The sequence below is a fragment of the Hypomesus transpacificus genome, chromosome 3 (assembly GCF_021917145.1).
Source record: "Hypomesus transpacificus isolate Combined female chromosome 3, fHypTra1, whole genome shotgun sequence".
NCBI lineage: Eukaryota > Metazoa > Chordata > Actinopteri > Osmeriformes > Osmeridae > Hypomesus > Hypomesus transpacificus.
In genome coordinates this window covers 12,360,484-12,380,220 of record NC_061062.1, presented here as the reverse complement: position 1 = coordinate 12,380,220, position 19,737 = coordinate 12,360,484, and the positions used below count along the sequence as shown (strand labels likewise).

The 19,737-nt window shown below is 44.6% G+C and overlaps 4 protein-coding genes across 4 annotated transcripts in view; 2 read left to right on the top strand and 2 right to left on the bottom strand.

Annotated features, from left to right (window-relative positions):
* Positions 1–411, bottom strand: part of luzp1 (leucine zipper protein 1) — a 28,387-nt gene extending 27,976 nt beyond the window's left edge. The window contains exon 1 of the mRNA XM_047044682.1: positions 140–411. The gene's annotated coding sequence lies outside the window, so the exon portion shown is untranslated. The remainder of the gene's footprint in view (positions 1–139) is intronic.
* A 6,545-nt stretch (positions 412–6,956) lies between these two features.
* On the top strand, positions 6,957–10,916 carry LOC124466188 (platelet-activating factor receptor-like). Its single transcript, XM_047017920.1, has 2 exons — positions 6,957–7,436; positions 8,102–10,916. The coding sequence occupies exons 1-2, from the start codon at positions 7,434–7,436 to the stop codon at positions 9,341–9,343; spliced, it is 1,245 nt and encodes a 414-aa protein (XP_046873876.1). The 5' UTR covers positions 6,957–7,433; the 3' UTR covers positions 9,344–10,916.
* Positions 10,917–11,356: 440 nt separating this feature from the next.
* On the top strand, positions 11,357–14,600 carry LOC124466181 (platelet-activating factor receptor-like). Its single transcript, XM_047017908.1, has 2 exons — positions 11,357–11,900; positions 12,653–14,600. Exons 1-2 carry the CDS (start codon positions 11,895–11,897, stop codon positions 13,892–13,894), a joined length of 1,248 nt encoding a protein of 415 aa, XP_046873864.1. The 5' UTR covers positions 11,357–11,894; the 3' UTR covers positions 13,895–14,600.
* Positions 14,601–15,442: 842 nt separating this feature from the next.
* On the bottom strand, positions 15,443–19,074 carry LOC124463590. Its single transcript, XM_047015358.1, has 7 exons — positions 18,890–19,074; positions 18,192–18,315; positions 17,064–17,324; positions 16,449–16,751; positions 16,088–16,222; positions 15,903–15,957; positions 15,443–15,695 (listed from the first exon to the last, which is right to left on the bottom strand). The coding sequence occupies exons 2-7, from the start codon at positions 18,259–18,261 to the stop codon at positions 15,566–15,568; spliced, it is 954 nt and encodes a 317-aa protein (XP_046871314.1). The 5' UTR covers positions 18,262–18,315; positions 18,890–19,074; the 3' UTR covers positions 15,443–15,565.
* Between the last annotated feature and the right edge of the window lie 663 nt (positions 19,075–19,737).

The following is a 19,737-nucleotide window of genomic DNA, read 5'->3' as shown; positions in this document are numbered from 1 at the left end:
GGAGGGGTAAAACTTGCCGCAGTTTGGAGTTTATGCAGAGCAGACAGCTCGTGTGACGAACTCAGGAAATCACCGGAATATAACCGTTAACTTAACCCAAAACCTGCTCTAAACAAATGACTATATTCTCTTAGCCTACCGTTCCACGAGAAACATCCGATGTAATCCCCCAAAATTCACACGATTGGTATCGAAGTTGGTGCCGACAAGATGATTCTGTTGAAGGTTTGTAGCCTAGTCTTCCACAGATTCCTCTCATTTGACTTGACCAGCGGGACAGGGGATTTTTTTCTCTTCCGAACTGGCTTCGCTGTTCTTCCTTCTCTCTTTCTCTCCCTTTTCCCCTCCCTGCACTGCAGGATCAAACCATCGCATTCCACCGCGTCCCTAACAATGAAATAGGTGGGTTTTCCTTCAGCCCTGCAGGACCCACCCCTTGTATGACTGTCCGTAGAAAGAACGCCCTTCGTGGAGCAGCCCGCCTCTACTGTGGAAATGTAGCCGGTGAGTAGTAACAGATTTCAGACCCAAGAGTATGAGACATGGATAACAATCTGTTCCTAGAATTTTCCGGTTATTGTAACCCCTAACATCATAAAATTCTATGAAAAAAATACAAGCAGTTTGAACAAAATAAAATCACCATAATATTGTGATATTATCAACAATTGATAATTGTTAAATGAGCAGTGAGTGAAAAGGGTGGAGTGAGAGTGGCAGACTGTCAGTTTTCTGGATAACCTGTATGTACACGGCTCAGCAGCAGAAGAATTTGTCCCTTTTGTGACTTCATCGTCGTCTGCTGGACTGAGACAGACCACTCTGGCCGCATGGCCAATCACCAGTGTAAACCAGGCCACGTTGTTCCTCAAACCAAGCCAACCCTCAGTCTCTCTCTCTCTCTCTCTCTCTCTCTCTCTCTCTCTCTCTCTCTCTCTCTCTCTCTCTCTCTCTCTCTCTCTCTCTCTCTCTCTCTCTCTCTCTCTCTCTCTCTCTCTCTCTCTCTCTCTCTCACACACACACACACATACACACAGAGACAAATAAATACACACACAGGCACTCACAAACAAAAAAATCATGCATTTACATGAGAATGCACACACACAGATAGGGTTAATTCAGGTAATCTGGGACATTGGGTAATGTGGGACACCTAAACTACAAAGTGTTTTCTTTCCTGCTATGACAATGTCTAGTCCACAGACCTTTGACTATAGGTTTAGCATGGATGTTATGTGACTGAAATCACAAAATGTGATTGGTATGGACCATGTGGTGTCACAGAAAGGGTCAGGGCACTAGTCAATCAGGAAGCTCCAATGGAAAAATGTCCCAGATTACTGGAATTCACCCGTACACACATTATAGGAAGACAGAGGGTAGAGAATTCAAGTCACGGATAAAAACGCCACCTTCCACTGGCCTCAACATTCTCTGAGGACCTGCTTGCCTCTCAAATGAAGCCAGCGGCTAAGTATTACATTTACATATTTACATTTTATTCATTTAGCAGACACTTATCCAAAGTGACATACAAATGGGGCATACAAAAAGTACAGCAGTGAATATACCAATAGTAATGCTCTGATGCTCTGATTCCAGTTTGTCACTGACAGTATGAGTTTGGGTTTGACACAATAACATTTATGATTATGAAACAGGTAGTGTGTTTGTTCTTCCTATATAACAAATTAGTTTGCAAAGCGATAAATTCTTGCCGTATATAGTTTTGATACTAAAGGCAATCCATTGTCTGCTTTTATGTATTGAACTGTGATGACGTCCATATAATTTACAGCATCCGTATGCTGAGTGTTGAATATGTTTGACATGGGCCGGGTTCCATTTCAATGCATTGGTCCCTCTCATGGGTTCTTATTTCCCCTTCTACCACATTTATGACTGTATTAAGTGGGTGGAGAACTCAAAGTGGAACCTAGCTCACAGTTAATAAGTTGACAATATTGTGTCTTCTCACCATTATCACTTATAACCTGATATAGTATTTGAATCCTCCTCAGACACCTCAGATCTCTGAAGATGAACAAATTAATCCTTCTTGTAATAAACAAGGTTATTTGGGAAGGAGACATTTTTAGGAATGGAATGCAGCCATTGAGTTATATGACGTTGACGCAGAGTGAGGCTATAAAGACATTCTTCACAGAGGGCAAAGGGTAGCTGGAGCGCACAGCATGCATGTGACAGGCAGTCTGCTCAAATCAACACACAGCACCTTGAGTGGAGGGTGGAACTGGTCCAGCGGTAAAATATCCCAAAAAAGGGGAAAAATAGTCCCAAAACATTTTGTTTTTTTCTCAAATTAAATATTAGACATAATACATTTCAGTGTGTGCTGTTCCTATCTCTAGACAAAGCATGGGCTCACACATACAAACCACTTGCTCAACCCTTGCTCAACCATTGACAACACTAACAGTTTATTGGCTATTTATTAACCCACAGCACCAGGTGTTAGGTTGGGTAATACTGGTTCTAAAACCAATCTTATAGCTTAACCACTGACAGTGTGTTAAAAGAAAGCCTATATCTCTCATCTATAAAAGAGCCATCTAGACTCATAATGCTGTTGTGTTTGTTTTACGTTGCTAGAAATTGTTAGGATTCAAAGGCCGGTTTGTTCATGAGTTCAAAAGCAGGGGAAGGAAGAGGAGGCATGATAATAAAACAGTTTTCACTTTTATTGCTCACCTTAGTATCACAAAGTCCTCCATTTTAGTGTATTTTAAAATTGGCAGTTGAACATCATTAAACTCAGTAAGTGCAAAAGAGAGAGACAAAAATGTTGAAAAAGAGAGATCATGTGGTGCAGAAAAAGTGTGAAAGAGTGACAGACTGAGAGATATAGAGAGTGGGCTGAATGTTATTTGATGTTAAAAGTCTCCACTAATGCCTGACCTTGAGTGAGACAAAGGTGAGTAAACTGCTGTGCCATTTAAATCCTCTCTAGTGTGGAGATCCCCACAGTGAAGCCAGTGTCTGTCCTACCTCTAAACTGGCTAAATTCAAGCCACTCAGACAGCTGGCGGTAGACCTAGCTCTAATCATGCCTGACTTGATAGGTTGGCTGAAAGCTACAGTAATGGTATAGCTTAGTGTGAAAATGACACCAGGTGGGCAAGTGGCTCAAGACAGCAAATAATACATGGAAATAAAATCTGTTTGAAATCTTTGAAGCTGTTTGAAGCATAGCGAGACATGCCCAGACACCTGCACATGGTATGGCATCGTTGGCAGTGCTCTCAGGTATTTTTGTGGGTGTGTGTCTGTATATCTGTGTGTGTGTGTGTGTGTGTGTGTGTTTGAGACAAAAAGAGAACAAGTACAGGGGTGGGAGAGCTCTTTAGAAATCAACAGATAGGGCATTTCCATCAACAGGTCTGTAGGGTTGCTTGACTGTGTAGTCGGAGAAAGAACTATAAATATCCCTCTGCTCTTGAGGGAGCAAGCGAAGGAAGCATGAGGCTCTGGTGGAAACAGAGCTGAGATGTAGAAGGACAGACCCGGGAGGAAGAAAATAATGGTGAAACAAATGAAGACAAAATAAGTAGGAGAAGGGACACCAATCAGTATGAGAGAGTGGCAATGTGTGTGGAAAAAGGAGGGCATGAGAGGGATATTTTAGTCAAGCAGGCAAAGAGTGAGAATACAGAAGTTGTGTTCCTACTTACATACATTGTCATCCCACACAACCTGTAGCGGTCTACTTTCTCCAAGCAACTCTGAGACAGAAGAGAGAAAGCATCTTAAAGACACCAGATTTAAGGGAGTAATATTCCACTGCAACAAACTAAAGTGGAGGACAAATGTGGGCAACTCATGGGGAACTGTAACCCCATGTACAGGGTTAATCCTCTGCTCAGATAACAGCAGTTACATATGTTGTGCAGAGAGAGGGAGTGAAGCCTCATTTTTCTCTCTGTATGGAATCATACCGGATTAAAGAAATTAAAGCATTTTCCACTCACACACAGTTTGACATCATCCAGGACCAGAATGTGGTCAAACTCATGTGTGCCAGCATTAAGCAGCTCAGGCACTTGTGCTGTAAAATGCAGTACAGCACACCACCACAGACTGAGGCCAGGGAGGGCTCAGGGCCACAGGGCTTAAACCCTTACAGAAAGCGCACCTGGAAACAAAGCAACTAGTCCTGCATACTCCACCCGCCCCCAACACCCCCAGCTCACCCACACATGCCCCCCTGGCTCACTGCAGTACTGCATTCCACAGAAACCTCCACTGGCGGACGGGCAGTAAATCTGTCTAAGAGACTACATCCTTCCGTCTGCCAAAAGGCCTTCTCCTCCTGCCCTTCTGCCAGGCACAGGCAAAGCACTCCTCATTTATCTTCCTCCTCCCTTCTTCTTCTTTTCCTTCTGCTTAAGTGGTCCATAGGCCTGCAGAGATAAAACCAGATCTGGCTTTGACTTTTCGTGTTAACGAGAGACGGAAAGGAGTGAAGGAGGAAGGGAGTGAGAGAAAAGGTGGGGAAGAGAGAGGGAGTGCCAAAGGGAGAGGGAGATGAAACAGAGGTAAGGATCGAGAGAGTGTTGAAGGTGTGAGGAGTAGAATATCCCTCCAACTCCTTTGCAGAAAGCAGGACTGGATAATCGCTCTCTCTCTTTCTTTGTCTTTCCCTCCCATCTCCTGCACCCCTCATAAAACCTGCTGGGAACCAGCCAGCATTCCCCTGCTCACACCTGGGCCTGGCGTGTCCTCCTCGACCAATGAGAAATAAGAGATGTGAAATTCCTCCATCTGACCTGTGCAATGTGCTGAACATCACAGCTGATCTGCCTGCACGCTTCAGTGATGATGGATATAAAACATAAAACTGAAGAGGCTGAGATATGCAGAACACACAGTTTCGCTATGCCCAGAGGCTTATAAGATGTATGTATGATACATTATATGTATACACATATTTAAACTGTATATCTTTATACAGCTCAGTTATTAAATCAAATATAATATAAAATGTGTAGTGTTATCTGATGTTCGCACGAAGTAACTTGGCAATCTCCTTATTTATATGTGCATGTATTTTCAGCCTTTACGAAGAGCAGCTAAACTCTGCTATCTGGTGGAAATTGTGAAAAATGTAAGAGTTCTGGTCTTGTTCTGTTCTATGATTAAGTATTACTTACTTCTCAATCATAGTGGATGTCATTTTAACGCTATCGTATAATACACTTATTTGTATTAACAGTAGTATTATTAATATTAGTAGTAGTAGTTGTATTCTTGTTTAGACACTTTTTCGGTGTCTACTACAGTACCGCCTCTCTACCAGTATATTCACAGGGATGGATTCAGCGCTCAACCTATGTAGTTAACAATGAATGATATAGTGTAGTTAATCTTATATGTGTGTGTCGTATTCTATCTATAGCGTAAGATACCACCCACAAGCTTTCACCATGTCATAGCCGGGGCACCAGTTTAAGTGCTTCAAAAACATTGTGGAATTTACAAATAGCTCCACACCCCAAAGTTCCCTCTGAAGATGCAGTAAACCCCCTCTCTCTTTTTATTTCATACCCTCCTGTGGCCCCAAAATGCCTGACTGGCTCACCACAAAACCTCTTTTCGCGTGTTCTTTGCCAACCCTAATAACAGCAGTATGGTTAGAGTTCATCGTTAACCTTAATCCAGGAATTATACTGCGGCACCAGTTCATGGAGGTTGTACTGAAGGGGACCAGGCTATGTGCTGATGTTGGCTGACATTGTTAAATGTTGTCTAGGATAGTAAACTAGTAGAACTTAATGGGACTATGATGAACAACAGGGATACATCCATGCAGTTTGGGCGTTATTTTAAAACAAGACTTCGCGCAGGAAGAAAGAAGTGCTAGATCCCTAACTGTATGGCTAGATCTAATATGGTTATAATAGGGTATGGAGAGAGGATATATTTCACTCACACACAGACATAGTGCATGGTTCATAAGGCATGCCCAGTCTTTCATTATTCATTCATTATTACATATTCCCTCTATCATAATTACTTATATTCAATTGTTGCTAGGTAATGGTCTTTAAACTCGATCGTGAAAATATGAGAAATCTAAAATCAAGTTGTCATGTGTATAGCTTGTTTGTTAGTCTCTGGCGCACCACTGTGGTCAAAACATGGGACAGCACACAATCCCAGCAATTAATAGTTCCATGGTAACAAGTTCTATATTCTAGACACCCCTGCATCCTACTAGTAAGTCTCTCAAGGCCTATGTCTTGTTACTGAGCACCTATTCAATCTGATGTTGGATGAAGGCTATTCGAAAAGCTAGTTTTATGGAAGTAGGCCTAGCTGTGGAGGATCGTGGCAGAGGTATAGAAAGTTACCACCGAAGGTTACTCAGGAGCCATGGAGATAGTCAAGAAACACACAGGGCTTTAAAGTCAAGTTAAGTCCGTTTTATAGAGCACATTTTAAAACAGACGATGCCGACCAAAGTGCCTTACAAAATCCTCAAATATGGCAGAACAATAAATAAAAACAACAGACAAACAACACAATTACAGTGAGCACGAGTGACACTAAACTGACTCGAAAGCCAAATAATTAAAATATGTTTAAAGTCTCACGCATTTCAACCATTAGGCCTACTCACGTTGAGTGAGTACACCTTGTGTTTCTCCCTCTGAGAATTAAGGGTTAACTTGTCCCACTATAGGCCATATTAGGACAAGAAGCAGGCAGTTTTCTGCCGCGTTGAGACCTGTTATGAATACAGTTGTGTTCTCAAGCCTCAAGCATTGACATTTAGTCATTTAGCAGACGCTCTTATCCAGAGCGACTTACAGTAAGTACAGGGACATTCCCCCCGACGTAACCTTCTGATTAATAGCCCGATTGCCTAACCGCTCAGCCATCTGACCCCCATTGGCCGTGAGTCACACGCATTTCAACCAGTTCACACGCTCACTCGCCACACCTTAGAACCTATGAAAGTTCAGGTAACGTGTTTGTCGGGGTTTTTTTTTTAAACACACTATTGCACGGAAATTTTGTTTTGTCTGTTTTTGCAGAAACTGTTTTGTGGAACAGGACTAGATCGAAATGATCTAGATCGTGTTTCCTCGTGAGTCAAGATGGGACTTGCGAAATTCCTGCAACCAACTGAAGCACCAACAATTATTGTGTTAACCATGGTTTTCCAGTTTAAATGTTTCACTGCCCTTCCTGGTGCAACTAGGAGTAAGATGATTCAGTGTGCTCGATCAACTCTTACCGTGTCTCAGGAGATTGGTGTTTACAAATAGTTGTTTCGCTTTTGTGTAACCCGGGCATAATTGTCGTTTTTCAAGCCTAACCCATGTGTTTGTAGAAATTGAGATACAATTTTAATTTTTTTTATTTATTTTTCACTCGATAGTTTGTGAGAGTGCTAGAGGACTATAATGGTGAGTTGGCTGCGTATGTTTTGAACATGTTAACTTGTCTCTGCCTATTTGTTATCATACCATCCCATCATTTTATAGTGTCTTTTTTATATTTGTGATATTTTCACTGTGTAAGGGAAAAATATGTGGTTAGAATCTGTCCAGTCATGAGAGAAAATGGCTTTCCGGTTATTTAAGGGGACTAGCCAAACATCTCTCTGTGTTGACTTACCCCTATCTTTGTCACACTTGACTGGATTTGCTTAACATTTACATGTATTCATTTAGCAGATGCTTTTATCCAAAGCGACTTCCAAGAGAGAGTTTTACAAAAAGTGCATAGGTCAATGATCATAAACAACGAGATAGCCACAAAAGACATTGCAGGAAGCCAAAACATGAGCATACACTGTGATTAGCAACCAAGTGCCGATGGGAAAAAACAAGCAAGTAGTTAAACAAGTTCATGAACAACATGAACCTCAAAAGTGCAAGAGTGTTACTGCAGGAAAGAAAGCAACAATAATATAATCTACAGCGAGTACAAGTAGTTAACTCGGTTACAACTCACCAACAAGTTACAACTAACCAACAAGTGCAACACACATACACACACATACACACACATACACACACTTCTAATATGAGTGTACATTAACATAGTTCATATTGCATTGCCCTCTCAGAGTGTCGTTCAGGAGCTCCCCACAGAGCCATCAGTGAAGACTACGGGCAGGATGGAGACTAACACAAGCCTGGACATCAACACAATGTTCTACAACTTCTCTGTCATCCAAGGAAACAGAACTTTCCTGGACTCTGAGTTCCGCTACACGCTGTTTCCTGTGTTTTATGGCATAGTGTTCATCTTTGGCCTGCTAGCCAATTGTTATGCGCTGTTCATACTGCGGAGGCTTCGCCACTCCAAGACTATGACCGAGATCCGCATATACATGATCAACCTGACCATGGCCGACCTTCTCTTCGTCTGTGCTCTGCCCTTCTGGATTGGTTACTACAGTCGTGGTGGTGACTGGATCTACTCTGACTTCATGTGCCGCGTGGCGGGCTTGCTGTTCTTCATCAACACCTACTGCTCCATCCTCTTCCTCGCCGCCATCAGCGTCAACCGCTATTGGGCCATCAGCTGTCCGCTGGCCGCCGCTTCAACTGAACACCGGCGCCGTGGCGTCATCGTATCGACGCTCTTGTGGGGGGTGACCCTGGCCACGTCGGTCCAGTACCTGGTGTCCCCAGGCCTGCAGGTAGACAAGGACAACGTGTCCCGCTGTTTTGAGGGCTACACGCATGAGGAAGATGACGACAAAAGGGTTATTGCTACAACCCACATCCTGATCATCGCTCTCTTCTTCCTTGTCTTCCTGCTGGTGGTGATCTGTAACGTTCTGATCGCCCACGCCCTCCTGGCACAGTCCCCCAGCCAACCTGCTGTCCCGTCCTGCAGGTCTAGGGGTGATCCTGGGGCGTCCATGAGGGCGTCCCGTCGCCCCCGTGGGGTGAAGCAGCAGGCGCTGCAGATGCTGTGTGCGGTGGTGGGGGTGTTTGTGCTGTGCTTCCTTCCCCACCATGTGGTCCAGCTCCCGTGGGTGCCGGCAGTGCTGGAGATCAGGGAGGGATGGGGCAGCCAGGGGTGGGAGCAGGACACCAGGCAGTACCTCAATGACCTCCACCAGGTTACCCTCCTCCTCATGGGCCTGAACTGCATTCTGGACCCTGTAGTCTACTGCTTTGCCACCAATAAATTCCGTTCTTACATCAAAGCCCACCTGAGGAAGATGAGGAAAGGGGATGCTTGCTTCCGAACAGGCACTACCCAGATATCCATGGATAGCAAGTACCAGAGCCAGAGGCATGGTGAACCACAGCAACTCCAGGGTTACACAGCCAACATGGCTGACGAGAGCTGAAATAAAGTTGTTTTATTTATAAGTCACTTCTTGGAAGTACATTTTTGGGTGGACACACTGGTGAGATGGCATTCCAAAGCAGTGTTTCCTTGTTCCACTATTATTCTGATATATCGGTTACTGTAAACAGTGCAGTGGAGTGCATTGCTGAGGTCGGATGTCAGAAAAGGACATTGCATGTCGTTGTGAAACATGTGAAAGCCAGAAACATGAAGAAGTACATTTGTTTAGCAATAGTCCCTAGCCTGAACTGATTGTGTAATTACTCTACTCCCTGTGCTGTATATACCACAAATACTCTGTAAAAAATACAGTTATGTTGTCCACCCAGGGTATTGTAGCCTCTGCGTTGAGGAGGTTCTGCTGCCCTGTACATTTGAAAGGCATGATCAGGGGCGCTGTAAGGGGGGGAGGGGGGGGGGGGGTTGGACGATTAGGAGAATTCTAAGGGCCCTGGTCAGATAGGGGGCCCAGCAGACCCCTTTACTTTCCTGTATGATTCAGATTTTGGGGCCCGCTGTACAAATTAGCCAGGGGGCCCAGAAACCTAGTGACCCCATATCTCAAATACAGTACAATATAGCCCAAAAGATCAGTTGTGAAAGTAACCCATCTTAGTGTGGTCCTGTGCTATGATAATGCAGAAGCTACACTTATACGTATATGTGCCTCTATGAAAACAACTCTTGTTTGTCAGCCTTTACGAAGAGCAGCAAAACTCTGCTCTCTGGTGAAAAGAATTGCTAGATCTGTTATGGTTATAATAGGGTATAAAGAGAGGGTACATTTCACTCACACACGGACCCTAACCCATAGTGCATGGTTCACACAGCATGCCCAGTTTTCTGGCTGGATCCAGTCGCAATTATTCATTCATTATTACATATTCCCTCAATCAAAATTACTACACATATTCAGTTGTTGCTAGGCAATGGTCTTTGAACTCGATCATGAAAATATGAAAAATCAAGTTGTGATCTGTATAGTGTGTTTGTTAGTGTCTGGCGCACCACTGTGGTCAAAACATGGGACAGCACACAATCCCAGTAGTTAATAGTTACATCATGGTAACAAGTTCGATATTTATTCTAGACACTCCTGCATCCTACGCAGTGTATTGATCCTTGTGACAAGTCTCAAGGCCTGTGTCTTTTTACTGAGCCCATGTTCAATTTGATGTAAGGCTTTTCGAAAAGCTAGTTTTATGGAAGTTGGCCTAGCTGTGGAGGATCGTGGCAAAGGTATAGAAAGTTACCACCGAAGGTTACTCAGGAACCAGGGAGATGGTCAAGAAAACACAGGGCTTTAAAGTCTCACGCATTTCAACCATTACTCACGCTCTCACGCAACACCTTGTGTTTCTCAGTCTGAGAATAAAGGGTTAACTTGTCTCGCTCTAGGCCTGTCCTAGGACGAGGAGGAGTAGACATATGGAGGTAAGTTTTCTGCCACGTTGAGACCTGTTTCGAATACAATTGGGTTCTCCAGCCTCAAGCATTGACACAGACACTCTTATCCAGAGCGACTTACAGTAAGTACAGGGACATTCCCCCCGACGCAAACTTCTGATTAATAGCCCAATTCCCTAACAGCTCAGCCATCTGACCCCCATCGACCGTGAGACATACGCATTTCAACCAGTTCACACGCTCACACGCCACAACTTGTAGGCTATTTCTCACGCTGAGAAGGCAACACAACGCCGCCAACCAAGTTGTCCTGCTAACGTTGTATTAATGGACGAGGCGCAGGCATCTGCCGCCGGCACGTATTGTTTTCCCCTGTTTTAAACAGTCTCGGCCACTGTGTGTTTGTGATCTCACTCCAGGCTTTTGATAAAACTTGAGGACCCTGATGTAAATACCGGCCAATCAGAAAAGACAGCAGCTCCCCCTTTCACGCCCCCCCACCCCTACCCCCCCCCCACCTCTACCCCCCCCCCCCCCCCACCCCTACCCCCCCCCCCCACCCCTACCCCCCCCCCCCCCACCTCCTCCTCCAAACGTTGACAGGTATGGTAATCTGACGCCGAACTTTTTTATAACACTTGAGAGATCCTATGAAAGTTCAGGTAACGTGTTTATAGGCTTTTGTTATTTTTAGAAAGACACTTTTTTAGAAAAACGCCCTTCTACGGAAATTTAGTTTTGTCTGTTTCTGCAGAAACTGTTTTGCAGAAACAGGCCTAGATTGAAATTATCTACATCTGATATCCTTGTGAGTCATGAAGGGAATGATGAAATTCCAGCAACCAACTGAAGCACCGACAATGATTGTGCCAACCAGGGTTTTCCAGTTTAAATGTTTCACAGGCACAGCCCTTCCTGGCGCAACTAGGAGGAAGATGATTCAGTGTGAAGAAGTGCTCGATCAACTCACTTACCGTGTCTCAGGAGATTGGCGTTTACAATTAATTGTTTTGCTTTTGTGTAGCCAGGGCATAATTGTCGTTTTTCAAGCCTAACCCATGTGTTTGCAGTAGAAATTTAGATACAATTTGCGATTTGTAATTTATTTTTCAACTGATTGCTTGTGACAGTGCTAGAGGACTATGATGGTGAGTAGGCTGCCTATGTTTTGAACATCATAACTTGTCTCTGCCTATTTGTTATCATACCATCCCATCATTTTGTATTGTCTTTTTATATTTGTGATATGTTCACTGTGTAAGGGGAAAATATGTGGTTAGTGTTATGTCCAGTCATGAGAGAAAACGGCTGTCCAGTTATTTAAGGTGACTAACCACACACCTGTCTATGTTGACTTACCCATTCCTTTGTCGCACCTGACTGGGTTTGCTTAATAGAAGTAATAGCAGACATTTACCAACATGGCTAAATAGTGACTTGTGCTGAAATTGAGTTGCTAGGTGGTCGCTTGTAGCTTTTTATTGTTGCCACAATAGAGAAAGGGGAAGTGAACAAGCATGTTGCCAAAGATAACTGTGAATAACTCACATCCTATAATATATTTACATTTATTAATTTAGCAGACGCTTTTAAAGCGGCTGCCAAGAGAGAGCTTTACAAAAAGTGCATAGGTCAATGATCATGGACAACGAGATAGTCACAAAAAACATTGCAGGACGCCAAAACATGAGCATACACTGTGATAAGCAACCAAGTGCCAATGGGAAGAAACAAGCAAGTAGTTAAACAAGTTACAAATGAACAACATGAACCTCAAAAGTAGTTAACTCAGTTACAACTAACCAACAAGTGCAACACACATACACACACATACACACACATACACACACTTCTAATATGAGTGTACATTAACATAGTTCATATTGCATTGCCCTCTCAGAGTGTCGTGCAGGAGCTCCCCACAGAGCCATCAGTGAAGACTACGGGCAGGATGGAGACTAACACAAGCCTGGACATCAACACAATGTTCTACAACTCCTCTGTCACCCAAGGAAACAGAACTTTCCTGGACTCTGAGTTCCGCTACACGCTGTTTCCTGTGTTTTATGGCATAGTGTTCATCCTTGGCCTGCTAGCCAATTGTTATGCGCTGTTCATATTGCGGAGGCTTCGCCACTCCAAAACCATGAGCGAGATCTGCATCTACATGATCAACCTGACCATGGCTGACCTTCTCTTCGTCTGTGCTCTGCCCTTCTGGATTGGTTACTACAGTCGTGGTGGTGACTGGATCTACTCTGACTTCATGTGCCGCGTGGCGGGCTTGCTGTTCTTCATCAACACCTACTGCTCCATCCTCTTCCTCGCCGCCATCAGCGTCAACCGCTATTGGGCCATCAGCCGTCCGCTGGCCGCTGCTTCAACTGAACACCGGCGCCGTGGCATCATCGTATCGACGCTCTTGTGGGGGGTGACCCTGGCCACGTCGGTCCAGTACCTGGTGTCCCCAGGCCTGCAGGTAGACAAGGACAACGTGTCCCGCTGTTTTGAGGGCTACACGCATGAGGAAGATGACGACAAAAGGGTTATTGCTACAACCCACATCCTGATCATCGCTCTCTTCTTCCTTGTCTTCCTGCTGGTGGTGATCTGTAACGTTCTGATCGCCCACGCCCTCCTGGCACAGTCCCCCAGCCAGCCTGCTGTCCCGTCCTGCAGGTCTAGGGGTGATCCTGGAGCGTCCATGAGGGCGTCCCGTCGCCCCCGTGGGGTGAAGAAGCAGGCGCTGCAGATGCTGTGTGCGGTGGTGGGGGTGTTTGTGCTGTGCTTCCTTCCCCACCATGTGGTCCAGCTCCCCTGGGTGCTGGCAGTGCTGGAGATCAGGGAGGGATGGGGCAGCCAGGGGTGGGAGCAGGACACCAGGCAGTACCTCAATGACCTCCACCAGGTTACCCTCCTCCTCATGGGCCTGAACTGCATTGTGGACCCTGTAGTCTACTGCTTTGCCACCAATAAATTCCGTTCTTACATCAAAGCCCACCTGAAGAAAATGAGGAAAGGAGATGCTGGCTTCCAAACAGGCACTACCCAGATATCCATGGATAGCAAGTACCAGAGCCAGAGGCATGGTGAACAACAGCAACTCCAGGGTTACACAGCCAACATGGCTGACGAGAGCTGAAATAAAGTTGTTTTATTTATAAGTCACTTCTTGGAAGTACATTTTTGGGTGGACACACTGGTGAGATGGCATTCCAAAGCAGTGTTTCCTTGTTCCACTATTATTCTGATATATTGGTTACTGTAAACAGTGCAGTGGAGTGCATTGCTGAGGTCGGATGTCAGAAAAGGACATTGCATGTCGTTGTGAAACATGTGAAAGCCAGAAACATGAGGAAGTACATTTGTTTAGCAATAGTCCCTAGCCTGAACTGAGTGTGTAATTACTCTACTCCCTGTGCTGTATATACCACAAATACTCTGTAAAAATTACAGTTATGTTGTCCACCCAGGGTATTGTAGCCTCTGCGTTGAGGAAGTTCTGCTGCCCTGTACATTTGAAAGGCATGATCAGGGGCGCTGTAAGGGGGGGAGGGGGGGGGTTGGACGATTAGGAGAATTCTAAGGGCCCTGGTCAGATAGGGGCCCAGCAGACCCCTTTACTTTCCTGTATGATTCAGATTTTGGGGCCCGCTGTACAAATTAGCCAGGGGGCCCAGAGATCTAGTGACACCTCCTGGACATTATACATGACATTACATCCTTAGTTACATTGCTTCATGTAGCAGACACTTTTATTCAAAGCCAACAACAAAAAGTGAATTTAGGAGGAGCAGCAGATAATCATATAAAAGAGTAGAAAGCACGTTTCAAATATATATGTGATATATAAGTGCAACAACAGCATATCTCAAATACAGTACGATATACCCCAAAAGATCAGTTGTGAAAGTAACCCATCTTAGTGTGGTCCTGTGCTATAATAATGCAGAATCTACAATTGTTGTATTTGCTACTTTAAAGAGAGAGGCACACGCATAAACCACAAACTATAGCTGTCGGCAATGACAATTTCATGTAAATGTACAAGTTTATGTTCATAATATTGAGATGATATGTGTTGATGTCATATGTGTATGTTTCTGTAGATTATGACAAATGTATAATTTGCATCGCACATCTGTGAAACAACGTTTTTGTATACATAAATTTCATACAAGTTCTCCAATTCACTCCTCTCCCTCTCCCCTTGTCACTCCTCCCTCTCCCCTTGTCCCTCCTCTCTCTCCCCCCTCTCCCTCTCCCTCTCCCTCTCCCTCTCCCTCTCCCTCTCCCTCTCCCTCTCCCTCTCCCTCTCCCTTTCCCTCTCCCTCCCCCTCTCCCTCTCCCTCTCCCTCTCCCTCTCCCTCTCCCTCTCCCTCTCCCTCTCCCTCTCCCTCTCCCTCTCCCTTTCCCTCTCCCTCCCCCTCTCCCTCTCCCTCTCCCTTTCCCTTTCCCTTTCCCTTTCCCTCTCCCTCTCCCTCTCCCTCCTCCCCCTCCTCCTCTCCCTCTCCCCTGTCCCTCCTCCCTCTCCCCTCTTCCTCTCCCTCTCCCCTGTCCCTCCTCCCTCTCCCTCCTCCCCTTCTCCCTCTCCCCTGTCCCTCCTCCCTCTCCCTCCTCCCCTCCCCCTCCTCTCCCTCTCCCCTGTCCCTCCTCCCTCTCCTCTCTCCCTCCTCCCCCTCTCCATCTCCCCTGTCCCTCCTCCCTCTCCCTCCTCCCCCTCTCCCTCCCCCCACTCTCCTTCCTCTCCATAATCTCATTTCACACTGTGTCCCTCTTCCTCTCTCTTCTACATTCCATGCTCCCCCAGTCTTTAGTCCAGGGTGTCGTAGATCTCCTCTACAATTGTCTGGTCAGTTTTGAGGTCACAGTAGGCCTTGCCGATGGTTTCACAGTTCATATAGACCTCCCCGACCTCGACAGCAGGTTTTTGGGCACTCCTCCTAGTGGACAGAATATGTATGGCTTCACACTCTTGCATGGAGAGCACAGATTTCTTAGCTGCTTTGGGTAATATTGTGTAATAATATTATTTCCCAAACGCGTAACTTGTACATATTTCATGAAGAGGTATTTCTCAGGCTGAATGATTAAACTAATCAACAAATGAATCAGTTTATCAATAAACCAATCAATGACACTGCACTTACTTTGGTGATTTATTTGGGATTTTTTTCAGTTCAGTTTGGTGAGGTATAGCAGTCTCTGTAAAAAAACAAAAACAAGATACAGTTGATTCCCACTCACATACCATGATCCTAACATGATGATGTGAAGGTAGGCCTACTGAAGTACTGCCAGATTTAGCGAGAAGCATTGTCAAATGTTCTCTGACCTTTGCTTCTGAACAGGTCCTGTAAAGTAGCTGTCTCATTGGTCCTCAGTCTCAACATCCTCAGAAACAGAAGGGCCAATAGGAGCAATGCCAACAGAGCCAGTGACAGCCCTGCCACAGCTACATGGTAACTGACTGAGAGAGTCACACACAACACATGTTTCAAGTAGACAGGCATTGTTACTGTACATTCACACTGAAAAGAATGGGAAAACTCACAACACAGAAGTTTCAGGGGGAAGTACAGCAGTTGGCCTTCCGCAAATTCACACCAGCAAGTGTAAGCATTAGCATACTGTTTGTCCTTAAGCGAGACAGTTGGGAATATGGAATGGTAGAAAGGAAGTTGAGATGAACTCACTGGTTATTGGCAGGGGGATGATGATGACACTGCACTCCAGGCTGGTTTGCTCCTGGTAGATGGCATAAGTGTTGCTGTTGACCTGGCAGCGGTACGTCCCAGTCTGGCTGGACCTGGTGAGAGTCAGGCCCCTGCCCCTGCCCACCTCCTTCCACACGTCCTGCACTCCCTTTCGCTTCCACACCCAAGACCCAAGAGGCCCGATACTGGAGTCGCTTTGGCTACACTTGAGGCTGACTTCATGACCTTCCACTATGGTTGGTGTAACTGGGTCTGCACTCACCCACACAGGAGGGAGTAACTCTGGCGAAAAAAGGGGGTGGGAAGGGAGTAGACGGGTGAAGGTTTGTGTGTATGTGATGGGGGGGGTGGGGAGGGGGGTTGAGTAGGTAGGGTAAGTGGTGGATGGTGGAGGGGAGCAGATGGAGGAGGGTAAAGGAGAGGATAGACGGGAGGGAGGGGGCAAGTTCATAGATGAGTTGTACCGCAAACAGTTATCACACACCTACATTTTCTGGTATTATATTATCATCATACAGCAAATAGTCCAACCTAGACAACCCTGCAGGACAGTAGAAGAATCAAGGAAGAATCCAAGAGAAAACGATTGCTTACCTACTACATTCAACGTTACAGGCTGTCCTAGCAACTGCGAGGAAATATTCTGATAAACACACTGGTACTGCCCTGTGTCGTTAAGAGTAGCGCTCTGCAGAGTGAAGTTGTCGCCTGTAAAACGTGTTTTATTCTGGTTGACGCGTCGCCAGGTTTGGTTAAAGCCTGGTAAGATGGAACACGACATTGTGAACGGTTCACCCACCAAGACAGCAGGAGCCTCGGCGGTGTAGTTAATGTCCAGTGGCCACTTGGCAGATACTAAAACATGAGAGGATATCACAGGGTGTCAGTCAAAACAGTCTGGAAAATAATCTTGTCAACACACTATCTCTCCAAATATCCTGAAAAAACATTATTACATACACATTCCATATATTCATTGAAGATAAAAAATATATACATAAATTGAATGTGTATCTGAATCGACTGTTTTCTTGTTCATGTATGTAGTATACCAAATGAGAGATGGGGAAAACCCTTGTGTCTCAGCTTATCATCTTCCCAAATGTTCTCAGTTGGAAGGATAACCTTTTTAAGGTTATCCTCAAAAAGAAAACATATCTTTCCTGGACTCTGAGTTCCGCTACACGCTGTTTCCTGTGTTTTATGGCATAGTGTTCATCCTTGGCCTGCTAGCCAATTGTTATGCGCTGTTCATACTGCGGAGGCTTCGTCACTCCAAGACCATGAGCGAGATCTGCATCTACATGATCAACCTGACCATCTCTCGACCTTCTCTTCGTCTGTGCTCTGCCCTTCTGGATTGGTTACTACAGTCTTGGTGGTGACTGGATCTACTCTGACTTCATGTGCTGCGTGGAGGGCTTGCTGTTCTTCATCAACACCTACTGCTCCATCCTCTTCCTCGCCGCCATCAGCGTCAACCGCTATTGGGCCATCAGCCTATTGGCCTATTGGTTTTAAACACCAATAGGCCAACTGAGCAAATGTGATCAAGTCTGTTTCAGCTAAATTACAATTCACATTTTAAAACCAAATTAACTTAAAACTCTAAACCCCTTTTTGTAGAATACAATTTGATGAAATGTTTATTCTGTAATTAATTTGAATCTCACAGACGGTAAAAAAGTACATTTAAACAGATTATGAGTCTGTGCAGTTTACCTTGAGTGCTAAGCCAGGTGAACAGTAGACACCCCAGCAGCAGATACATGTTGTGTGCCTGAGCTCCCATGATCCCTCAGCTGAGACTAACTCTCCCTTAATGCCCAGTGTTGACCAGGTCTACCTGTTGTATAGTGGAGGAAGTTTAAGATGGAAAATACATTGACAGGAACTTTCAGCTTCCCTTATCGACAATCCTCCATCATAAAGATGCAAAACATTTGTTGTTCTGAAAAATTATTTATAGAATAGTTACGTATCATATATTGTAGTTTATATGTAAAAGACTGTTTTAAATCCTTTCGGCATTAGCATTTATTCAAACTATGTTTGAAAGACTGTAGAGAATGTATAATATAATATAAAATTGAGGATGATGTTGTTGCAGGTACTGTGGTGAGAAAGTGAGTAAAAGTTTCTCTTAGTGTCTGTGTTTGAACACACGTGTGTGTGTGTGTAAGGTTAGGTGGTAATAACAAAAACAAACAAAAACTAACAAAAACTAACAAAAACTAACAAAAACAAACAATTTTTTTTTTTTTTTTTTTTAACAAAATTTGTAAAATATTTGAGTTAGACTGACACCAAAATATAAATGAATTGCTGGGGACAGTTTTTAGAGACTAGGATAATTGCTATACTTTATATATGAATAAATATTATGCTTATCATCATAATGTTGGTGTTGTTGTACTCACACTGTTTTATTCTTACACTGACGTTTATGTGAAAGTGTTCCTCTGTGCCTTGAAAGCCCATCGAAAAATTTAACAGAAAATGAGAAAGGGAGAGATTGAGAGGGGATGTTACAAAGTAAGGAATAAAAGATGAGAGGAAAGAAGTAGATACATGGTCATTCTCATCTCTCTTGCAGCTGAGTACAGTGGCACGTCCTCACAACAAAGTCATCCGAAAGGGGAACCGTGTGGGCCGGTCATTACAATCAGGCAGTCATTAGTCTCTCTGAGGTTTTCATTCCTCAGTATCACAGCTGTCATATGGATAACTCTTCTGGCCTCTGCCCTGTTACCATGCCATCTGTCTGCAGGTGTTTTTTTTCAGATAGGGTCAAGCACAATTTCAATCTGTTGTCTCATACTTTGGCTGTGCCTGTGTAACTGTGTTCAAAATGAATTTACTTGGCCACAAGATGGTGCTCCATCTTTATGTGTTCACAGCATGCCCAAGAGAAGCCTGATTTTAAACCACAGAGGGAGAGAAATAATGAAATAGCACTTAAACAGGAACACACAGTTCTCCTTTCCCCTCCTCTCCACTCCTCTCCTCTTCCCTCCTCTCCCCTCTTCTCCCCTCCTCTCCCCTCTCCTCTCTTCTCCTCTCTTCTCCTCTGCTCTTCCCTCACTTCTGTCCTCTCCCCTCTTCACATTTCTTCCCATCCCATCCAATCCTCTCCTCTCTTCAATGGATTCTTGGGGTCTTCTCCTCCAGAACTATTCCTTAGTTAGAACTGAGTTTACCAAATCATCACACCCATGGACTTGAAAGCTACTTGATTGAAATGTAAAGACAAGGATGTAGTCTTCAG